The 23389-nt window shown below is 38.9% G+C and overlaps 1 protein-coding gene across 9 annotated transcripts in view; it reads right to left on the bottom strand.

The window, feature by feature from the left end:
* Positions 1-851: 851 nt before the first annotated feature.
* The window catches only part of LOC140559965 (histone deacetylase 4-like), a 92773-nt gene continuing 70235 nt past the window's right edge, over positions 852-23389 (bottom strand). For 7 of the 9 annotated variants that reach the window (XM_072683820.1, XM_072683823.1, XM_072683821.1 and 4 more), the window contains 14 exons: positions 19318-19506; positions 17905-18088; positions 17252-17385; positions 16100-16202; positions 14155-14201; positions 13916-14023; positions 13763-13818; positions 13305-13392; positions 13050-13169; positions 12861-12958; positions 4079-4197; positions 3766-3899; positions 3246-3583; positions 852-2835 (listed from right to left, as the gene is read on the bottom strand). In XM_072683820.1, coding sequence (XP_072539921.1) covers positions 2796-2835; positions 3246-3583; positions 3766-3899; positions 4079-4197; positions 12861-12958; positions 13050-13169; positions 13305-13392; positions 13763-13818; positions 13916-14023; positions 14155-14201; positions 16100-16202; positions 17252-17385; positions 17905-18088; positions 19318-19506 — 1758 coding nt within the window. In that variant the 3' untranslated portion in view covers positions 852-2795. The remainder of the gene's footprint in view (positions 2836-3245; positions 3584-3765; positions 3900-4078; positions 4198-12860; positions 12959-13049; positions 13170-13304; positions 13393-13762; positions 13819-13915; positions 14024-14154; positions 14202-16099; positions 16203-17251; positions 17386-17904; positions 18089-19317; positions 19507-23389) is intronic. The other 2 variants (XM_072683826.1, XM_072683824.1) reach the window with 1 other exon arrangement.

Below are 23389 nucleotides of genomic sequence, written 5' to 3'. Positions count from 1 at the left end.
GGGACTCCATACAGCTGTGTACCAAACTGAAATCAAGTCAGGCTGGCAGCATATATAGCATGCAAGTAACAGATCCTGAACAAGTTAACAGACAGTAGCTTGTTAATAATTCTTTAACGTGCAATGAGGAAAAAAAAGTCACAAACAAGCAAGATGTTCCATGAATAATTTCTTTGTCCTTAAAGTGCTTAGAAAAAGGAAGTAATGAATATTGTTGCCCATTTGTTTCATGTTGTATGATGGTGTTAACAGTCAGATTTGTATCATCCATTTTTGTGAGAATTTTCTAAATAGCTTTTTTTTTGTTCCAAAGAAATTCTTAAATTTGTTTGCTCAGTGAAAAGCATGGTTTATAATAAAATTATAATTGAAAAAAATGCCATTAATGCCTTTATTTTTTTTAGGAAAGCTTTTTTTTTTTTTAAAAGTAGACCACATGCACTACTTGATCACTTGTATTTTTGTGTGCTTGATATCCAGAATCAACTTTTTAAATATCTGTGCATTTTGCTTCCTTGAAAACATTGCTACCACACTTTCAGTTCACAGATCAGAATCACCTTTAAATTCTGAATTTGTCTGATTAACCTACTACATGGTGATTCAGCAAACAACTTTTTTTCCAAGTTCAAAATTAGCACAGGTAGTGTTGTAATGTGTGTGTGTGTGTCTCTGTGTGTGTGCGCATGCAGACTTTTACACCTACATGACAACTAAAATAATCTGTTTGCATTGTTCACAGTTTAGTCGTGGCAAATATGCTACTCAACTACAATACAAACACAAAAAGGACTTGATATAAAATGTACAGACAAAAGGCCTCTATGAACTGCCATAATGAGAAACATCAGTTTGCTTCATATTCATGATATATTTCTTTCATATAGAAATCTACTATGAACAAAGCATGAAGTACAGTCAGTTCTCGTGAGAAAATGTACAAAATAGAAATGGTCATGAGCAGCTCATAACCCAAGTGTTCATCACAAGATGTTAAAGTACATGGTACCAAATGCATACTGTACAAGTAACAGCAAAATAAAATAGAATCCATCAACAGAAACAAATAATTAAAAGAAAATAAATAATTATATATATATATATCTATATATATAGATACATATATATATATAAAACAATGAAAAGTACAAATGGGAAAATGTAGAAATGGAATGAAGAAAATTGTACAAAAACAGGAATGACTTCAAAGAATAGTACAAAAACATATAAAGGTAACAATGTTACCAATATCACTATGCCTAACATAACTAGTAAGATGAGTTTGTAATTATGGTAAGTAAGCCAACCTTTTCAGTCTTTTAGAGGCGGCAACCCCTTTTGGGGAGTTGTGGCTAGCTCAAAGGAAGTCAAACTCGAGTGCAATCTCTAGACTTAAAACAAAATACTTAATCATGCATGCTGTAATAAACCTGTTATTACCATTTCATTCTCATGCTCAGGGGGTCTTCAGAACAAACCAGCACTTTTCCACTTTTTAGATTGTCCTGTTCTCTTTTTGCTGTTGAATTGTTACACTGTTGCGGAGACAGAACCGATATGTTGTACAACGGCATCCAGACCGTTCCTTCCTGAAATGCTGTTTTAAACGTCAGTAATGTCAGTGGTAAGTTTCCTTTGGCGACCAAATGAGTCATTTAGTCTCTCCTCCCACAATTTCACCCACAAAGTCATTTGTGTGACAGCACAGGAACATGAACAAGTTTAAAATAGTGTTGTAAAACAGAATGCAAACCCATGCTTTGGTTAGATTTTTTTTCTTCTTCGTTGTCCTATCAATTAGTCTTCTGAAGCATTCTAATTTTGCAGCTGACTTTTCTCTTGCAATGCACATGCCAGTTAATAAATTTGAAAAAATTATGGCCATCTTACAGTTCTCTTGCGAAAGCTACATAAGGTGACTCAAATACTAAGCTTGGCTCAGAAACATGAGGACGGCCACGTCCTCCTGTTTCACTGGCACCTACTGTTCAAAGCATTTGTACAGCACATCACTAAGGAAAGGTTAAGTCAGTTTCAGACATTTTATGGGTTGGACTGTCTGAGTAAACATGCTGAAAAGGTTGTCTGCCATTTGCAAGTTATTTCACCATCCACTGAAATCCACAGAGATTTTGTCTCTCTCTGTCAAAAAAAAAAATATTAAAAACTGACTTAAGGCAGAGCTCCTCAGATTTCTTCCTAAAATTCACCAGCTCTCAATAAAGGCACACGCTTTTAACACCACTGCTGAACCATAGAGGTGGCAATGAGACACAGCACCATCTGGTGGTGAAAAATGCTTGTCTGCAGTTCCTATGCTTCACTATGGAGGTCAACAAACAAGATCTGCGCAAAAGAGCCTAGAGTTGTTAGTCAATCAGTTTCCAGTTGCCTCAGAACGCTCACTGCACCCTTGACCTCTTGTTTCTTACACCTCATCTTTCATCCCTGTGTTCATAATTCTCTCTCCTTCTCTCTCTGAATGATAAACTATTGGCTGAAAATAATGGGACACAACACGAGCAACGGGTCGTTGGTCGGTTATGGTCAGAGGCGCCTCCAATAAACATCTCGAGTCTCTGCAACTTGTACGCGTTGCGTGGGGGGCCACAGTGCTAGTGGGCTGCCAGCGCTAACATTTCCAGTTAGGCTTTCTGCCCCAGTGCTCCCTCTCACTGCCCTCTTGGCTGCCTAACACTGCCTTCAGCCAGGGGAGACAAAGGGAAACACACAGAGATCCTGAGGACCCGCAAGTGTAGTGTGGCGATCAGGCTCGAATCCAGTTCACAGCACCATTACAGCGGTGGCTCTTCTTCCATGGGCTCATCTTCAGTCCTAGAAGAAAAAGAAGTTTAATCTATTCACTTACTGACCTGCTTCACCTCAGGTAAAAACATTCCTACCAGGTTGCAGACAGTGTATACTGAGTAGCCTAACTAGGAGGGCATGCCTCTGTTATTATTTTTATTTTATTTCTCTCATGCGATTCTGTAATAATTTCCAGCCAAACTGGGATAAATCCTATTAGTTTTTTATTATGCTACTGTTTCTTTGCTATTTACCCAAAGCTCATACATGGGCTAATATTTGAGTCTGTGAAAATGGAGGGACAATTCTTTCATCAACATTTTAACCAAAAATGTATCAGAAGCCAAATATGTATCACAATTGTGGCATTTTTACACAAATCATACCAGGTTTCTCGTGGCTATATGGTGTGTATCATTTAGACTAGTGTTCTGTACCTTTTCTCCATGGTTGCCACAGACAAAGAGGCCATGGCACTGACAGTCTCGTTCTCTTCTGAGTCACACCGCTGAGCCTCCAGCAGAGAGAAGCCCACTGAAGATATGAACAGCTGAATGGACCTCCAGTACTTACCTGCTCCCCCCCACACCACAGACACACACACACACACACACACACACACACACACACACACAATTGTCAGTTCAAGCTTTGTGTAAGTGGGAGAGGATTTATAAAACACAGACTCACTCTGAGTTTCAAGAACATTTTCCAAGGAGCTGACAGCATTTGCATTGGGCCTCTGCTTTAGGAGGTCTGGGCAGAGTGGGTCCAGCTTCGATACACAAAGACAAACACACAAATGCACAAATTAAACAAATCACACATCATCTTCAGTAAACTACAACATTATTACTCATTAGGAAAATCTAGGCATCAGTGGAAATTACGAGGAAAAACACTACAGGACTGTCAAGTGCAAAGAACAAAACTGAGAACTTAAGCTACTAATCTCACCTCTTTCCCCAGCAAAGCAGACACACAGGCCTCTGAGGCATCGCATATGGCTCTGAGGTCATGGCCTCCCTCCAGTGCCAACACCACACGCCCTCCAGCCAACCCCATCAACTGTTTTGTGAGGTAACCAAAACCTACAGCATACAAAAGATTGACCAACATGCAACTTCAGCAAGACATTTACAAGCCATGTTTTCTTCATAGAGATTTAATGAGTCAAAGTACTAAAGATGATTTTTCAAAAAACACCACTGTTCCCAAAATTCACTCCTCAAAACTACTATTACTATTATCCCTACAATTAAATGCTTACATTTGGATGTGACTTTGTAGCCCCCGAGTGGAGGTGGGTGCCCCTCCACGGCATCAAAGCCTGCAGAGACCAGCACAACATCTGGAGCAAACTCATTTGCAATGGGTATCACCACCGTCCTACAGAAACAGTCCAAAGATAGAAAGAAGGGCAAGAAAAAAATAAGGGCAAAACAACAAAATGTCAAAGCATAATAATTTTTGACTGATATTTTGACTTTTCAGAGACAATCTTGAGAGATAAAAAAAGAGATATTCTGTGTGTACTAGATTAAACCTGCATCGCCCACATTCACAGCTAGCACAGAACAGATTAGATGCCCTTGGCTAAACTAGCTTTCTTCAGCAAACACAAGTCTATTTCAAATATTCTGTACTGAGAACTTTGTTCATCACAGAAGCCCAAATATTACAATCAGAATATTTCTCTGTATAATACTTTTCCAGTATAATACAAATGTGTGTATGTATGTATGTATGTATGTATGTGTAATGGTAAACTAGTCATAGCTCGGTTCATACTGCAGTTTGGACTACATGGTGTAAAAAAAGAAAAAAGCAAGTCAAAAAAACATTGACTTTAAACAGATAGCCATGAAAGTTACAGTTTGTTTACCTAGTGCCCTGAAGTCTCACTTAAGGTAGTTGGTACAGCATGTAGTGAATTAAGCAGTAAATTGTAAACATAGCAATAATTGGACACCAAAAAGGACAACTCAAATAGCAAGTTACTCCATCAGATCATATTCATTAACCAAACCTTAACTGCAAAATGTTTAGGCAATACATCCACATACCAAATGAAATATATCCAAAACATAAGTTCTCTTCAAATGAATAGTAATATAATCATAAAATAACCACTTGCAAACTCAGATAAGGACTCACTCCTATGCCCTATTACGCAAACTTGGCATCTGGACGCAAGCAAACTTACACTATACAAAAGCACTTGGACTCCTGCTCATTCATTGATTCTTCTGAGACAATGGTTTCTGCTGTGTTCTGCTGTCTCTACTGTCCAGAGAAGGCTTTCTCCTCTATTTTTACGAGCATTGCTGTAAAAATCAAATTGCATTCAGCGACAAGAGCGTAGTGAGGTCAGGATGTTGAATGATCACCACCCCACCTCATGCCCAACTCACCACAAACATATTGGATGGAGCACCATCATTCCAGAACACACAGTTCCACTGCTCCACAGCTCAATGCTGGGGGCATTTATACCCCAGAAACATTTATTGTCCAAGCTTGTCTCCCTGTAATCCAGTATCTCGCAATGCCCACACACCACTGAATGTCAATGTCTTAGTTGTTGCTGAGACATTGTTGTCCTTGTTCTGTGTAAATATATGGAATGTGAAATTTGCACATAAACATTAATATTGAGCAGATTGTGTGAACATCCAATGTGTAAGCTGGAACAGACAACAACAGAATTTAATAAACTGTAGGGTTATGGTCAAGACACTGACTTGGCCATTCAAAAATACAAATCAGACATTCTTTGTCAGCTATTACTTAGTTCATGTACATGTGTACTTGTAATTCATGTGTTATTATCTTGTTGCAACGTCTCTTTGGCGTACACAATCTTTTATGGTTGAAAGAATTGTATTAGATTCTACCGTTTTGATACATGTTTGAGTTCACTGCTGCCCCAAACAGCAAAGCAGCCTTAGACATGATGCCTCCACCACCATACTTTATAGCTGGGATGTGTTTTTTTTTTTGTTGGTGGCAGCCTTTCTTTTTTTCTCTCTCTTGCATTGTGCATTTGTGCAAAACAAAATTCCACATTTGTCACATCTATTCCTAAAACCTGTTTACTTAAAACATTGTGAAACATTCAGGTAGCCTTGGGCAAATTTGAAATGAGCAGCAATGTCTTTTTCAGACAGCAGGGGCTTTCCATGAACAACATAGAGTTTTCTGTAGGTAATTTTTGCTGTTACCCTTTAGTTCTTTCTCACCTCTTTTAGAATTGCCCTCTGAGCTCTTTGAGTGATCTTAACCAAATGCCCTCTCATAGTAACAATAACCTGAATTGTCTCAATTTGTAGACAATGTGTTTAACTGTGAATGATTCTTTAGCAATGCTTTTGCAGCCCTTTCCAGCTTCATGTGTCTGAATAACATGTCTTCCTGAAAGAGGTTTGCATCGAGGCATCGAGAACAGATTTGTCAGTACCTTAATAAAGGCTTTGTGTGCCAATGCCACAGTGAAACCCACACTTCCAATCAATTTAATCTCGTTAACCGAAACACCTCAATCAAATACATAAACCGTACAACTGATTGTCAGTTTGTCTGTAATTAAATTAAATTAAATTGTAATTAGCATTCTGTCTGAATCCAGGCAATTTCACTTGCTGTTTTTTTTCTGGACAGATGGATGGAAACAAAGCAAAACAAAACACACACATGAAAAATTTGGCATGCTTTGCATATTTGCACAGAGCAAGGACACAAGTGCACAACAACTGACACATTTACATTCAGTGGTGTGTGGGGGACATTACATCTATGGCCTCCTCCACGTGTACTGGTAGCGCCTCCAGCCTCTGGACACTACTCTGACAGACACAGCAAACCTTCTTGCCACAGCTCACATTGATGTGCCATCCTGGATGAGCTGCACTACCTGAGCCACTTGTGTGAGTCCGTCTCATGCTGCCACAAGTGTGAAAGCACCACCAACATTCAAAAGGGATCAAAACATCAGCCAGAAAGCATAGGTACTGAGAAGTAGTCTGTGGTCCCCATCTGCAGAACCACTCCTTTATTAGGTGTGTCTTGCCAATTGCCAATAATTTCCACCTGTTGTTTATTCCATTCACACAACAGCATGTGAAATTGATGGTCAATCAGTGTTGCTTCCTAAGTGGACAGTTTGATTGCAAAGAAATTTGATTTACTTGGAGTTATATTGTGTTGTTTACGTGTTCCCTTTATTTTTTTGAGCAGTGTATATACAGATACTGCAGAATACAGAAAAGTTGCAGTGTGTAAAACTGAAAGTAAGCGGTCATTCACTTTTTCACATAGGAAAGGGTGTTAATATATTTTCTTAAATATGTAAAATGTCTGTTTGTCTGTCACATTGTTCTGTTTTCCATCATGGTCCCTTTTATGCATATTAGGTTGTGGTTTAAGATGTAATGTCATTCAGTGTTTGAAATGTGCACACATTCAGAAATTCAGAGAAATTCAAACTGTTCTTTAACACATTGTACATGCACCAAGCACTTTACTGGGTATACTAGATTAATACTGTGTAGGAACTTCTTATGTTACCAAATCTGCCTAAGCTCATTGTGGAATGAATTAAATCCTTGACATGATGTTAAATTGTGGCCATGAATAGGATGTTCTTGGTAAGCTGCAATACTCATACAAGCTGTGGCATTTGAGTGATTATAGACTGATTTTAATAGACCATTGATGCTAGGCTGGTTGGGCAAATGGATACATAGCGTTGCAACCAATTTCTGACCCTATAATCTGTCAAGCAGGAGATCAGTAGTTGCACAAATACTCAAATCAATCCATCTTGCATCAATAACCATGACATGCTTAAAATTGCTTGTTCTGATGGCTGATGTGGACATTACCTAAATCAAAATTTTATGCACACAATTGGCTGATTAGATAAATACATAAATGAATAGGTGTTCAGGTCATCATTTGCAGAGTACACTGTTGGTATGCAATTTCTGGCTTACAATAATAAAAAAGGCTAATGGCATTTAACTAAAGACAATGTGTTTATGTTTGGCTATCAGTAAAATAGGAGAGCATTATAAAGAACCGCAGATTTACTGCTTCAGAGGGTAGAGTTTAAGACTGATAACATTTTAAGCACATTTGGCTGTACGTACATTGCGCATGCAATGTGTCAACTATTTTTGTTACAGAGGTGTAAACTGGTCGGAGGTACGGTTGCACATGCCTGAAAATAGATCATCTTTTATGCTCTATCAAAGGGTTAAGGCTAGACTGTTGGAGTGTTCAGATGGATGTCCTGACAAAGTGTACAGAACAAAACCGTGAACAGAGGGAAAAAAAATAAAAAAAAAGACTTCAAAGCCCTGTCATCTGGCATCAGGAGAGAACTGGTCTGGATCAAATTCTCATGGCCAAAAGCTGCTTTTGATTTAAGCTCAGTTTAATCTTGTATGGTTTCCTGGTACGTTGTGCCTGCTTTCTTGGCTGATATATATGTGGTTCACGATATGCAAAGTGCTGTAGCTCACGGTCATGGATTTTAAATAAACTGCCTAAAAACTTGCCTTAGAGTCAGCTGCAACCTGCTGCACAGACTGCATGCTGACCATGGTTGGTGTTACTTTTGCGATATGTACTCTTGACATGGATACAACTGAAAGCCTGATCACACCTCTCTCTGATTGTGCGCAGGAATAGAAACAAGGCCTTAGTCTTGGGTAATGCTTCTGTCCATGTATTCTTCTTTTGATAAGCCAGAGCCAGAAGATATATGGTATTGCCATGGGGTCAAACAGAGGAGTTAGTAATAGTGGCTGAAATCAATATTTCCTCCCACTGTTGCTCCAGAAATAGAATGTGTTGATGTGTTTTGTGAGTGCATTGTTTTCATAGCATATAAAGGCATATGATTTGAGCACAAACATGTCATACAAGTGCAATCTGGTATTTGTGGCACAAAACTGAATACTACTATTGGGCAGTATAGTGTTCTCATGACATACAATATTATCACGATAAATTGATAAATCAAAGTCATTTTTTCATCTGTCATCATGCTTTACTTAAACTCAAAGAACTGAATGAACACTGAATATCTGCACATGTTTTTGTTGTTGGTAATAAACTTGAAGTTTCTGAAATAAAAAAAAACATACATTTTGTGTGCAGTATGTGCAGCTAAAAGCTGTAGCTCCTGCATGGGTTAGGACTTAAGCTCAATAGAAGGTCTTACACATGAACAGATTCACTACCAACATACCTTCGAAGTGAAACTGAGGACAGTCTCATGAGGGTGGGATAAATTTCTGAGAAAGTATGTCACTCCAGAACGTACAGTGGGGAAAAAAGTATTTAGTCAGTCACCAATTGTGCAAGTTCTCCCACTTAAAAATTTAAAACTGTAATTGACATCATAGGTAGACCTCAACTATGAGATACAAAATGAGAAAATCACATTGTCTGATTTTTTAAGAATTTATTTGCAAATAATGGTGGAAAATAAGTATTTGGTCAATAACAAAAGTTAATCTCAATACTTTGTTATACAGTGAGTCCAAGAAGTATTTGATCCCTTGCTGATTTTCTTTGTTTGCCCACTAATAAAGACACTATCCTTCTGCACTTTTAATGGTAGATATATTCTAACATGGAGAGACAGAATATCAAGACAAAAATCCAGAATATAATTTTAAAGAATATATTTTAATTAATTTGTATTTCAATGAGGAAAATAAGTATTTGATCCCTCTTGCCAAACACACTCAATACTTAGTGGCAAAGCCTTTGTTTGCAAGCACAGCGGTGAGACGTTTGTTGTAGTTAACCACAAGTTTAGCACACACACCAGGGGGAATTTTGGCCCACTCTTCTTTGCAGATCCTCTCTAAATCATGAAGGTTGGTGGGCTGTCGCTTGGCAACTCTGACCTTCAGCTCCCTCCATAGATTTTCGATCGGATTGAGGTCTGGCGACTGGCTGGGCCACTCCATGACCTTAATGTGATTTTTCTTGAGCCAATCCTTTGTTGCCTTTGCTGTATGTTTAGGGTCGTTATCATGTTGGAAGACCCAACCACGGCCCATTTTCAGATCCCTGGCAGAGGGGAGGAGGTTGTCCCTCAGGATTGTGCGGTACATGGCTCCATCCATCTTCCCAGTGATGCGGTGAAGTAGCCCTGTACCCTTGGCAGAGAAACACCCCCAAAACATTATGCTTCCACCTCCATGCTTGACGGTGGGCACAGTGTTCTTGGGGTCATAGGCAGCATTTTTCTTCCTCCACACATGGCGGGTGGAGTTGAGGCCAAAAAGTTCAATTTTGGTCTCGTCTGACCACAAAACCTTCTCCCAATAACTTGGTTCATCTTTCAAATGATCATTGGCATACTTGAGGCGCGCCTCCACATGTGCTCTCTTCAGCAGGGGTACCTTTCGGGCACTGCAGGATGTGAATCCATTGTTGCGCAAAGTGTTGCCAATTGTTTCCTTGCAAACTGTGGTCCCAGCTGCCTTCAGGTCATTTGCTAACTCCTGCCGAGTGGTTGCAGGACGATTTCTGACTGTTCTCAGCATCATTGCCACCCCACGAGGCGAAATCTTCTTTGGAGCACCGGGCCGAGGTCTGTTGATTGTCATGTTATACTCTTTAAACTTTCTGATAATTGCACCAATAGTTGTTACTTTCACATCCAACACCTTACTAATCTTTTTGTAGCCCATTCCAGCTTTGTGAAGGTCAACAATTCTGACTCTGAGGTCCTGTGACAGCTCTTTGGTTTTACCCATGTTGGAGACTTGAAATCTGTGTGATCTGTCTGATTCTGTGGACAGGTGTTTTTCACACAAGTGATTAGTGAGAACAGGTGGCTTCAGGTCAGGTAACAAGTTGATTGGGAGTGTCTAACTGGTCTGTAAAAGCCAGAACTGCTAATGAATACTAAGGGATCAAATACTTATTTCACTCCATGAAATACAAATCAATTAATATATATTCCTTAGATTTATTTTCTGGATTTTCTTTTTAATATTCTGTCTCTCCATGTAAGAATACATCTACCATTAAAAGTATAGAATGATCATGTCTTTATTAGTGGGCCAACGAAGAAAATCAGCAAGGGATCAAATACTTCTTGGACTCACTGTATATCCTTTGTTGGTAATGACAGAGGTCAAACGTTTTCTGTAAGTCTTCACAAGGTTGGCACACACCGTTGCTGGTATGTTGGCCCATTCCTCCATGCAGATCTCCTCTAGAGAAGTGATGTTTTAGGGCTGTCGGCGGGCAACACGGACTTTCAACTCCCTCCAAAGGTTTTCTATAGGGTTGAGATCTGGAGACTGGCTAGGCCACTCCAGGACCATGAAATGCTTCTTACGAAGCCACTCCTTTGTTGTCCTGGCAGTGTGCCTGGGGTCATTGTCATGCTGAAAGACCCAGCCACGTTTCATCTTCAATGCCCTTGCTGATGGAAGGAGGTTTGCACTCAAAATCTCACAATACATGGCCCCATTCATTCTTTCATGTACACGGACCAGAGAAACAGCCCCAAAGCATGATGTTGCCACCCCCATGCTTCACAGTTGGTATGGTGTTCTTTGGATGCAACTCAGCATTCACTCTCCTCCTTCTCCTCTTGTGTTTGAACCAAACAGTTCTACTTTGGTTTCATCTGACCATAAGACATTCTCCCAATACTCTTCCGAAACATCCAAATGCTCTCTAGCAAACTTCAGACGCGCCCGGATAGGTACTGGCTTAAGCAGGGGAACACGTCTGGCACTGCAAGACCTGAGTCCCTGGCGGCGTAGTGTGTTACTGACGGTAGCCTTTGTAACGTTGGTCCCAGCTTTCTGCAGGTCATTCACTAGGTCCCCCCGTGTGGTTCTGGGATTTTTGCTCACCGTTCTTGTGATCATTTTGACCCCACGGGCTGAGATATTGCGTGGAGCCCCTGATCGAGGGAGATTAGCAGTGGTCTTGTAGGTCCCCCATTTTCTGATTATTGCTCCCACAGTAGATTTCTTCACACCAAGCTGCTTGCCTATTGCAGATTCAGTCTTCCCAGCCTGGTGCAGGTCTACAATTTTGTGTCTGGTGTCCTTCGACAGCTCTTTGGTCTTCACCATAGTGGAGTTTGGAGTGTGACTGTTTGAGGTTGTGGGCAGGTGTCTTTTATACTGTTAACGAGTTCAAACAGGTGCCATCAACACAGGTAATGAATGGAGGACAGAGATGCCTCTTAAAGAAGAAGTTACAGGTCTGTGGCAGCCAGAAATCTTGCTTGTTTGTAGGTGACCAAATACTTATTTTCCACTATTATTTGCAAATAAATTCTTTCAAAATCAGACAATGTGATTTTCTGAATTTTTTTTCTCATTTTGTCTCTCATAGTTGAGGTCTACCTATGATGTCAATTACAGGCCTCTCTCATTTTTTTAAGTTGGAGAACTTGCACAATTGGTGACTGGTGAAATACTTTTTCCCCCCACTGTATACACAAAATCAAAAATGGCAGCAGCTGTTTTATATCTAGTTATAATACTCTGATAATGCAGCCTAACATAAGTGAAATGTATTAAATACACCATTATTGTAGATTAATACAGATGAGACTATTTTCACAAATATTTTAGAAGATTTCTGATTATCAAATGATTCCCACTTTTTACTCTGACAAGTAACCTACATTCAGCTTCATCTGTCTTATCTTTGATAGTTTTCTTATAATTAAGGCTGATTCTGGACACACTGAGAGTCATGGATGTCGGCAGGTAGATTTAATGATTTGGTTCGTTGTCTGCAACCTTTTAGCTCCCACAGCATGCCTAAGGACATTGCTCAAAAACTGGCAATCACAAATGATTATGTAATGTTCTGTGCTGTTATGTTCTTTGTTTATAACTGGATTTTGACCATAGCCCTATTTGAATAGCATTACATTTATATACAGTCCTGGAATTTCCTTTTTTACAGATGCTCTGTAATTTTATTCTGGTTTGGACTGGCCATGTTTTGTTTGGTCTCTGCCAGAAATGTGCAAAAAAGAAGGATCTTACCTGAAAGCAGACAGGTATTCGGCGTCCCCCATTGGTGGGTCTAGCCCCCCAGTGAAGGCAATGTTCACATTGAAACCCACACCTGGGCCACTCCCAACCTAGTAAGGAGTGATTTACAAAGGCTTGTTAGGGAATCAATGCTCATACATTCACATATTTGTTACTGAGTTTCTGTCACTGGTTGATTACCTCATCAGGAGCTCCACTTCCAGGAAAGAAGTTCCCATCATCGTAGCGATGGATAGAGATGTAAAGAACATTGGGATCGTCATAGAAAGCTTGCTGAGTGCCATTGCCATGGTGCACATCCTGTGAGAATATTTGCATTAACAACTGATGATTTTAATTATTGTCCTGTCATAATAGCACAATTTCTCCATTATTGCATATTGAGACTCCAGTATGTGAATAAGCAGGAGAAAAACTCTTTAAAAAGAAACTTACCCAGTCAACAATCAGTATTCTGCTGACATTGAGCCTTTGTTGTAAAAGTTTAGCTGCTATGGCAACTGAGTTAAAGTAGCAGAACCCCCTGTGATATAAGGAAGAAAAGAGAAGTCAGGGTCACAGTTTTTCTAACAGAGTTTCATTACATTCAGAAAGTAACAAAGAGGGTGAAGAAACAGAGAGAGAAGACAGACAACCAAATGTATTTCTAAGCATATTCAGCACAGAATGTGCATTAATATGACTATTGCATATGCTCACAATGCCACTACAATTTGTTTAAGCAATCGAACGCTCATGCGGGAGTGAGAGAAATTTAATGTGTGTTTTTCCATGAATGTGGCCCATGAACTGTGAGTCTCTGTGAACCGGTTTTCACACAATGCTATATGCTGCAATTGTTTTGCATCCGCAACAGGTGAAAAGGCTTAAAACACTGGACGCAAAACACTCACATAGGAGTACTCTCCTCAGCATGGTGTCCTGGAGGCCTCACAACAGCAAAGCCATTCTGCAAAGACAGAGGAAAAAAAAGTCTGTATTTGTGAAAGAATTCACCTCTATTATGTATTGAGAGGCTGAGAATGAGAGAAAAAAGTAGTGGCTACCTTTAGTTCTCCTGATACAACTTTAAAGACAAGCTCAACCACAGAGCCAACAGCTAGACGTGCTGCACTTGAGGAGTGCACCTCATTCCAGATTGTGTCACTATCCACCTGACACACACACAATAAAAGAAAACTAAGTACAAATAAAACTAAAAATATAGATAAGCAGACAAATAATCTAATTATTTTATTCTCATTTCTTGATAAAATGTCTGCACACATGTCCTATTTACACTTACCCCAATCCCACCGCACGGCAATCTGACAAACATGGATATTACAGAGCCTTTGGAAATGAGAGGGAGAATATGAAATTAGATTTATTTAGTAATAACTCACAGACATAAAGGGTAGTTTAGATTATTTATTTAGTATTTCAAGCACTTATGGAACAAAACGTTGTTATTAAATACTAGAAATATATACTGTAATCATCATTTGTGATCATTGCTTGAGTGTATGTCTTAATATACAAACCTTTTATTTTAACCTCATTCCTCTTTAAATCACCTATTGTGCCAACATCCTACAACTCGTATATATATATTGCACGTACTATGAACATTTTAAAATCACTGTGTATACAAACCGGATTCCACAAAAGTTGGGACACTAAACAAATTGTGAATAAAAACTGAATGCAATGATGTGGAGGTGCCAACATCTAATATTTTATTCAGAATAGAACACAAATCACAGATCAAAAGTTTAAACTGAGAGAATGTATCATTTTAAGGGAAAAATATGTTGTTTCAAAATTTCATGGCGTCAACAAATCCCAAAAAAGTTGGGACAAGGCCATTTTTACCACTGTGTGGCATCCCCCCTTCTTCTTGCAACACTCAACAGACGTCTGGGGACAGAGGAGACCAGTTTCTCAAGTTTAGAAATAGGAATGCTCTCCCATTCATGTCTAATACAGGCCTCTAACTGTTCAATCGTCTTGGGCCTTCTTTGTCGCTTGGGCCTCTTTATGATGCGCCAAATGTTCTCTATAGGTGAAAGATCTGGACTGCAGGCTGGCCATTTCAGTACCTGGATCCTTCTTCTACGTAGCCATGATGTTGTGATTGCTGCAGAATGTGGTCTGGCATTATCTTGTTGAAAAATGCAGGGTCTTCCCTGAAAGAGATGACGTCTAGATGGGAGCATATGTTGTTCTAGAACCTGAACATAGTTCTCTGCATTAACGGTGCCTTTCCAGACATGCAAGCTGCCCATGCCACAAGCACTCATACCATCAGTGATGCAGGCTTTTGAACGGAGCGTTGATTACAACTTGGGTTATCCTTGTCCTCTCTGGTCTGGATGACATGGCGTCCCAGTGTTCCATAAAGAACTTCAAATCGTGACTCATCTGACCACAGAACAGTCTTCCATTTTGCCACACTCCATTTTAAAAGACCCCTGGCCCAGTGCAAACGTCTGAGCTTGTGGAGCTTGCTTAGAAATGGCTTCCTCTTTGCACTGTAGAGTTTCAGCTGGCAACGGCGGATGGCACGGTGGATTGTGTTCACTGACAATGATTTCTGGAAGTATTCCTGAGCCCATTCTGTTATTTCCTTGACAGTGGCATTCCTGTTTGAGGTGCAGTGACGTTTAAGGGCCCGGAGATCACGAGCATCCAGTAGAGTTTTACGGCCTTGACCCTTACGCACAGCGATTGTTCCAGATTCTCTGAATCTTTTGATGATGTTAAGCACTGTTGATGATGATAACTTAAAAGTCTTTGCTATTTTACGCTGGGTAACACCATTCTGGTATTGCTGCACTATCTTTCTGCGCAACAATGGTGGAATTGGTGATTCTCTTACCATCTTGGCTTCAGAGAGACACTGACACTCTGAGAAGCTCTTTTTATACCCAATCATGGTGTCAATTGACCTAATTAGTGTTAAATGGTCTTCAAGCTGTTTGTTATATGCTCAATTTCCTTTTTCCAGCCACTTATTGCAACTTGTCCCAACTTTTTTGGGATTTGTTGACACTGTGAAACTGAATCAACATATTTCTCCTTTAAAATGTTACATTTACTCAGATTAAACTTTTGATCTGTCATCTATGTTCTATTTCGAATAAAATATTGACATTTGCCATCTCCACATCACATTCAGTTTTTATTCACAATTTGTTTAGTGTCCCAACTTTTTTGGAATCCGGTTTGTATTTGTTTGCCCAACTTACTATCCAGTTTCTGGCGCAGAGGGTTGGTCCCATACAGCATGACATGAGCCTCTGAGTGGACAGTCTGCAGCTCCTCCAGAGTAGCCTTCCTACCACGAATACACTAGTAAAAGAGAGCAGAATGAGTCTATTGAATGTGCTATACCAATAGGTCTGAGATTCCTTTAGGGCACAGCTCCCTCTGCTGGCTATAGTCCAATATGTTCACACATATTAAATCTATCGAAATAAATATTAATACATAGTCATGTGAAAAAGGACACCCTACAACATATTAACATATCTAAACATATGAAAATGTGATCTTCATTTTACCAATTTGAAAGATAATACAACTAAATACATAAAACTGAACAAAAGCCTTAAAAAATCATTTGTAGAACATAATTATTAGAAATTAGCAATTAGCATCAGGGACACCACATTAGCTGCAGATGATTAGAACATTGTTTGAGAGGATTTTGGAGGAGCCTTTCTTATTCAAACCTGTGATTAATTGTTGATGAGTGGTCGAGACCCAAAGAACTTTATAAGAGCTTTATCATGCCACTGTCTGCTAAATAATTTACAAAGTGGAGAACATTTCAAACAACCTACAGGACGGTCTTGCCAGTTGATGTCCAAGACCAACCTCTACCATCAGAAAGAGACTGAACAAGAGAAAACCCTTACTCTGGAAAAAAAAAAAACATTGGGACAAGACTCAAGATGTATCTGACCAAAGCACACTGTTTCAGTAGTCCTGGTAAAGGTAAACTTACTAGAATCTGGCCATATTGGAAGTTGTTTTGAATGTTCTCTACTGGTAAATGTTTCTCAGAGAGTGGAATGGCATTTTTAATAATTATATTTTTAAAAAACATTAAATCAGTATTACGTGTTTAGTTTTATTTCCCCAGCTCCCAATTTTAGTAAAATGATAATCAAATGCTTAAAGAATTGTTTCACACAATTGTGTAATATATTTATGGCTTTTTTCCTTTTTTTAAACATGAACATACAGCAGTCTCTACCCATTCACTGTGGCTGAATATCAAATAGTCTCTCTTTTTTTTTTTTAACATGTACTTTCATCACCAACAGTATTTCTTGACTACAGTTTATGCAATGACAGTAGTTACAGTTGTTGAATCAAATGTGCTGTGATAATACCTCACACTGCCCGCGTAAGCCTGTCTCCTGCAGCCGGGACCAAATACTCTGAATGCGGCCTGCGTGCTCTGGGTGTGTGTTGGTGTTTCCACACATACACTGATGCTTCTGCATCAGAGAGTCATACACAAGACCTGTGGAGTTCAAGCATGTGTACACACTTTGTAGGGAACATGACAATGGTGACATGAAAGATTACTTAATGTATCTAATTATCAGAGAGATTGTAAATTGTGCCTGGGGACGGACATTTTATCTATTCTTTCTTTTCGACCATGAGCATTTGGATAACTTAAATGGAATAAAATTAATTCACTCTACAATATTTTATCTAGCTATTACTACAAGAACATAAACATTTAAAATGTATCCTCTTGCATCTAGCACAATAAAATTAGATTCATCATTCACCACTTCACATTTAAAAAGAAAAATGCATAGCTCTGTTTTGATTTAAGTGCTGCATTCAAGAATGGTCTCACTGGTTGTGTCTCACCTGCCTGCTTAGAAGACCTATTTACATTTTTTTCTGCCAAACTACACATGTATGTTTAAAATACCCAGTCAAGTAAATGAATATTCAATGAGTTCAGATATATGTACATATACAAATTCACATCTGCCCACTAGCAGTCACAGGGTGCTAGTCTGACCTGTAGTGAAGCGAGGTTTAGTGGGCGGGTCCTGCACAGTGATAAAGGAAGCTGATGCAGGAGATGACTGGGCCCTCGACAGAGGCCGGTGTCCAGGAAAGCTGACTGACAGGCCGGCTGCCTCCATGGTGGCTTGGTAGTTTCTAAGCTGATGAATCCTTTGCTGCTCCAGCAAGAGGGCCTGCTGCTCAAGATACAGACACAAATCCTACTATAAACACGCAGAATCAGTGAACATCCTATAATTCTTATCCAAAAAGCATACAACTGGTTTATTAAAAGCAAGTAAAGACTTGCTTTTAATAAGCATGTACCAAAGACATCCACCAGATGGTGGTCAAAATCAATACAGAAGTAGTGAATTTTTCTTGGCATACTGTGACAAAGACACAACAAAAACAAGTCCCATACATTTATAAAATATACAATTTAATGAAATATTTTTAAAATTTAAAAAAATACAAGGGTAATTAAAAAGCATTATGTGATGTTGTAAAGAATGGTAGTCCTAACACAAATAGTGCTGAAATGCTACATATTATGCACTTCCAGTTACTTGCAAATTTAAAATTTGCACTGTTAAAGCCCCTGTGAATCTATATATGAGTTTTCTTTTTTAATTAAGGTAATCTGGCTCCTCATGGCCCTCAGTGTAAATGTACAAATATGTCTTATGAATATCTTCTCAAAGTCTAATAAATGTCTGCGATATTTCACCAGTATTGCTCTTCTTTTGATATAGAGCAGGGGGTTCTAAAACTTGGTCAGGCTTATTTCAGCATAACCCCGACCAATCACCAGGCTAACATGGCTCAGTCCTCTCTACGAGTCAAAGCAATCAGGCGACCTAAAGGTAATTTAGAAAGCATATAAGTGAGCAAGCTGGCCAACCAGCTATCTGCGTCTTTAGTATGTCTGAAGTTCATCCATCCAGTCATGCCAGCATTCTTTGTGTGTGCATTTCCTGAATGCCCATCCAACAGGAAAGTGGTTAAAGGTCTGATCTTCTATGAGGTACATATATTAAACTGGACACGTTTTAGTTCGTCATGGACACAGTGGCATTGTCTACCACACAATCAGCATATGTCATTAGCTAAGATTTCACTGAAGATAACTTCTTCAGTAAGTTAACCTGCAAGAAAGCTTTGTTTAGTCGGGCTGTCCCTCACTGTGTGGGCTAAGGGCAAGTCTGAGTAGCACTGCGACAGACAGCTTGGCGATATACCTCTGGAGTGGGCACAGTGTGAGTCTTTATCCAGTTTTTATGTGATAATACCTTAAAGAAGATCAGGCCAGAACTTTGCTGAACTTGCAAGTTTAGTATTATACAAAACATTCTATACATCCAAATGTGTTCCCAGAGTCAGTTATTTTATGCACTACATTAGCATTTTCACATTCTTGCCTAACCTGTCTGAAGAGTAACTCTTGCTCTTCTTGTCTTTCTTCCTCCTTGGGGTCTGGGGGCTCCTGCTTGATAATGACACCGAGCGGTAGGCCCTCCTCCTGGGTGGAGTCCTGTTGTTCCCTAAGCTCCTCCTCTGTCTCCTCAGGGTGGCTTTGATGCTGCCGGCCCACCTCTCCAGGCTTTGTCAGTATCTAACACAAGGGTAGATCAGTGGCGATGATCATGCACTGCAAAACCTCAGGTAACTGTTCCCATTATGAAACTTGGTCAGAAACTGGGTTAACTCTTCATTGTTTTTTTTGTTATTTTGTAGTTTTAGCAAGTTTAGCTAAACTGCTAACACCAAAATAGATGACTGTTCACACCTCTGATTTCCAGTGTGCTTGTATGCATGCCCAGTTGTAGTGATGAAAAAAGACCCAGCGTGCCTGCAGCTTGAAACAGGAGCCATCCATATGGCTGATGTTCTAATCAATAATTGTGTACACATTGGCATTACCTAAAGCAGACACCATCGAGGCATTCGTATGAATGAAATGAAAATGAAACTCTATTAAAAAGAGCTCCATAAAACACTTGGTAAACCTTTTGCTCCTCCTTGTGAAAGAGTCACAACTCAGGTAGAGTCGCAACTTCCCATCACTTGGGTCAAACTACGATAATCAGACATTCTTTAATGAAACCAAACATCCAAGAAACAGTTAAAGAGAGATACATAAACACACATTGGATTTTCTGATATTGCCCCTCATATCACTGGGGATCGACAGTCCTAGTCCAGCACCGTCCAGTCACCATGGCTACTGTCCCTGTGTCCCACATTGGATGCCTGTTGATAAAGTGCCAGTTTTGGCGGACAAACGAAGCCCTGGAATGGTGCCAGAGGAACATTTTTGACGTCAGAATCTGCAACCCCCCCACCTGTTGCCTCATCCATGCACCCTATTCCTAACAAGCTTCTCTTTTTTGTTTGCCCACTTGGGTTGCAATATTCTGGGAATTCTTAAAGTTTGGAATTCTTAAATGATTTAACCTGGGAGTTAACAGAAATTAACAGGTAATTATGGGAATTAACAGGAATTAATGGGAATAAAATGGGAATATTAAAAGCTAAAGGTGAGAAACTTGCATACTTACATACAGTTGGTAAAAAAAAAAAAAAAAAAAAAACAACAAGAAAAAAACAAAAAAAACAAACAAAAACAAAACAAAACAAAACAAAAACAAACAAACAAAAAAAAATATATATATATACACACACATACTAAAGCATAATCTTGGCAAAATTAATTAGATGTGATCCCAAAAACAGTTAAATAGCAAAGCTACTCCTTAATCCCAGGCACATGGCACATTACACACTGAAGGGCTATTGAGTCCACACTCCTGCATTTACTGTTTATTCCTCCGTCACATGTACAGCAAATGAAATTGCTCATGAACCTTTCCTGATTTACCTGATAGCAAGCAACTGTGAGATTATTTATTTAATAGTTGCTTAAATGTTTCAATGCTATTACTGTCAATAAAAACTGTTATAGTATCATACCTAATTATTTTAGCCAAGATTATGCCGTATATGTATATAATTACCCATTTGTTCCTGTTAATTTCCAGAAAACAAATCCCAAGAATTCCCACAATATTGCAACCCTATGCAATACTTACCTTATTTAAGACAGATTTCTAGAAGTGTGACAATGGACAACTGATCCTCATATTTTTAAGCAAAGCACTAATGTCGTGCTTCTCTGTGCTGATTGTTCTCACACTCCACCTCATTCCCAACTCCCTAAATCATCCTTAAAGTATTGGAGCACCATCATTCCAAAGAACACAGTTCCACTTTGGCCTGTCATGATAACTTATATTTTTGCTTATACAATATTTTATCCCACATATAATTGCTATAAATGATAATGATAATATAATAGCATAATAATGCAATTACATCCACTTAAATAGCAATGAACTAAGAATATTCTGAAATAGAACTTGAATGTAAATGTTTAATACCCTACATAACAAATAAAAAAAATAAAAATAAAATAAATTTTTAAACAACATACTGGCTCATTCCCAATAATGGGCTCTTCTCTGATCACAAAACTCACTATTCAGAATGAATCAAAGTTTTTTTTTTAAGTGTCAGATCTGTTGGAGACAGACTTTGCTCTCCACTGAAACAGAAGAATGATGTCACTTTAGATGTGTGACAATGCTTGATGTATTAAAATAAATACCATTGTCATATAAAGACAACCCAATCACCTTCTGTGCTCTCGGTTTGCTAGTTATGCTGTTTTCTGATAACAACAACAATAATACTTTATTCCGAAATAGCGCTCAAAGACATTCAAAGACGCTTTGAATTGTCAGCGCACAGAGCATCACAGACAACAAACAAAACAATACATACAAATTTTCAGTATAAAACATGGAGAAGACATACAGAAGGAGCAGTTTAGGCAGAGTATAATATGGTAAAACAACAACAATATGACAATCTTTTTTCTTTTTTTTTACCAACACTGTGCTTCCGCAATGTTTGTTTTACATCAGACGCAACAAGTTGTGAGTCGATAGCAGTTTCTGTTTTCTTGCCGCTACAAAATGCAATGGACCACTTGAATAAACAGTGTGATCGCTATGGGCAATATTAAGGTCAGAAAAAATTAGAGGTCATGTCCATATATTATTGTACTATAAGTGGTGACTAACGCCATGATAACTTAATTATCGTGACAAGGGACCAAAATTTCTACTTTTTATTTTGAAAAAGGTATTGTGGCACAAAATGACCTATTTTTTTATGTACCATTTCATTTGAACCAAATGTACAAGTGGTGACTAACGCCATGATAGCAATGCTAACACTGCGGTAGCAATGCTGGGCGCGATGCTAACGCCGCAGTAGCGATGTTAAGTCGACATGCTATTGCTAAGGACTTTGACACACACATTAATGCCACAGTACGTCTTCGCACCACTTCCCTTAATAATATTTCATCTTATATAAGATTAAGATTCTTATTATTTAAGATCCCCTCTGGGCAGCCCTTATACTTGTTACTTTTAGTAATATACTTTTTAGCTTTGTGGCAAAATATAGTCCTCAGACTATCGGTACCAGAAAAATGAGGCAGTTATTGGGCATGAAATGTTTCAACAAAGTTCATGGTTTGTCACCACACCCACCATACGGTTAAGGTTTGTCAGTTAATCTGTGATTCACATGCTTGCCAAACCACACCTGTTTGGAGGCGCCATTACTGATGCACTGTGTGCTCACAGACCGTCCTTTTCATCATCACAAATGAGAGAACAGAACAGTGCAACTGGCTAAAATCAACATCTCAGCTAAAATATATGAAAGTAAACATAATGGGCAATATCAATAAAATAATATAAATTATCAAGGCCATGTCCATATATTACTGTACTATAAGTCGATAACGTAATTATCATGACATGTCTAGTCCCACAGCTCCACAGCTTAATGTTGAGGGGTTTTATACCCCTCTAGCCCACACCTGGTATTAGGCATGATGCCAGGAGGTTTGTGTTTATCTGCTCCAGTCCTATTCTATTGGCAATACTTATCAACATGGACTAGACCAGCTGTGTGTGTGCATTTGCACATTTGTGTCAGCAATAGGTGCAACTTAAAGTAGCTGAATTAGCATTAATCAGAAGGGGTTTCCACAAATATTTGGACATATTCGGACATATAGCACATATTAAAAACAACAGGGACAAAAGTAGTACTAATACTGCTTCAACAGAGCTTCTCATTTATCTTAAGGACAGTTACAGTAATTGCTCTGAATACTATTCAAAGACTACATGTGCTCTTTAATTACCCATTTTGATTTATATAATCACTCCTTAAACGTACTCGTGCTGAACTGTTTATCAATAAATTATACATATCACAAGGCTATATATACAAGCTATTCAGCATTTTTCTACTTGCTTTTTTATCGACTATCAAATGTACCATGTATAGAAAAAAACCTTTATATGCTGATATAGTTTCACTATACTGTCCATGCCTACTGTAAATACATGCTG

The sequence above is a fragment of the Salminus brasiliensis genome, chromosome 7 (genome assembly GCF_030463535.1).
Source record: "Salminus brasiliensis chromosome 7, fSalBra1.hap2, whole genome shotgun sequence".
NCBI lineage: Eukaryota > Metazoa > Chordata > Actinopteri > Characiformes > Bryconidae > Salminus > Salminus brasiliensis.
This window is presented reverse-complemented; position numbering and strand designations above follow the sequence as displayed.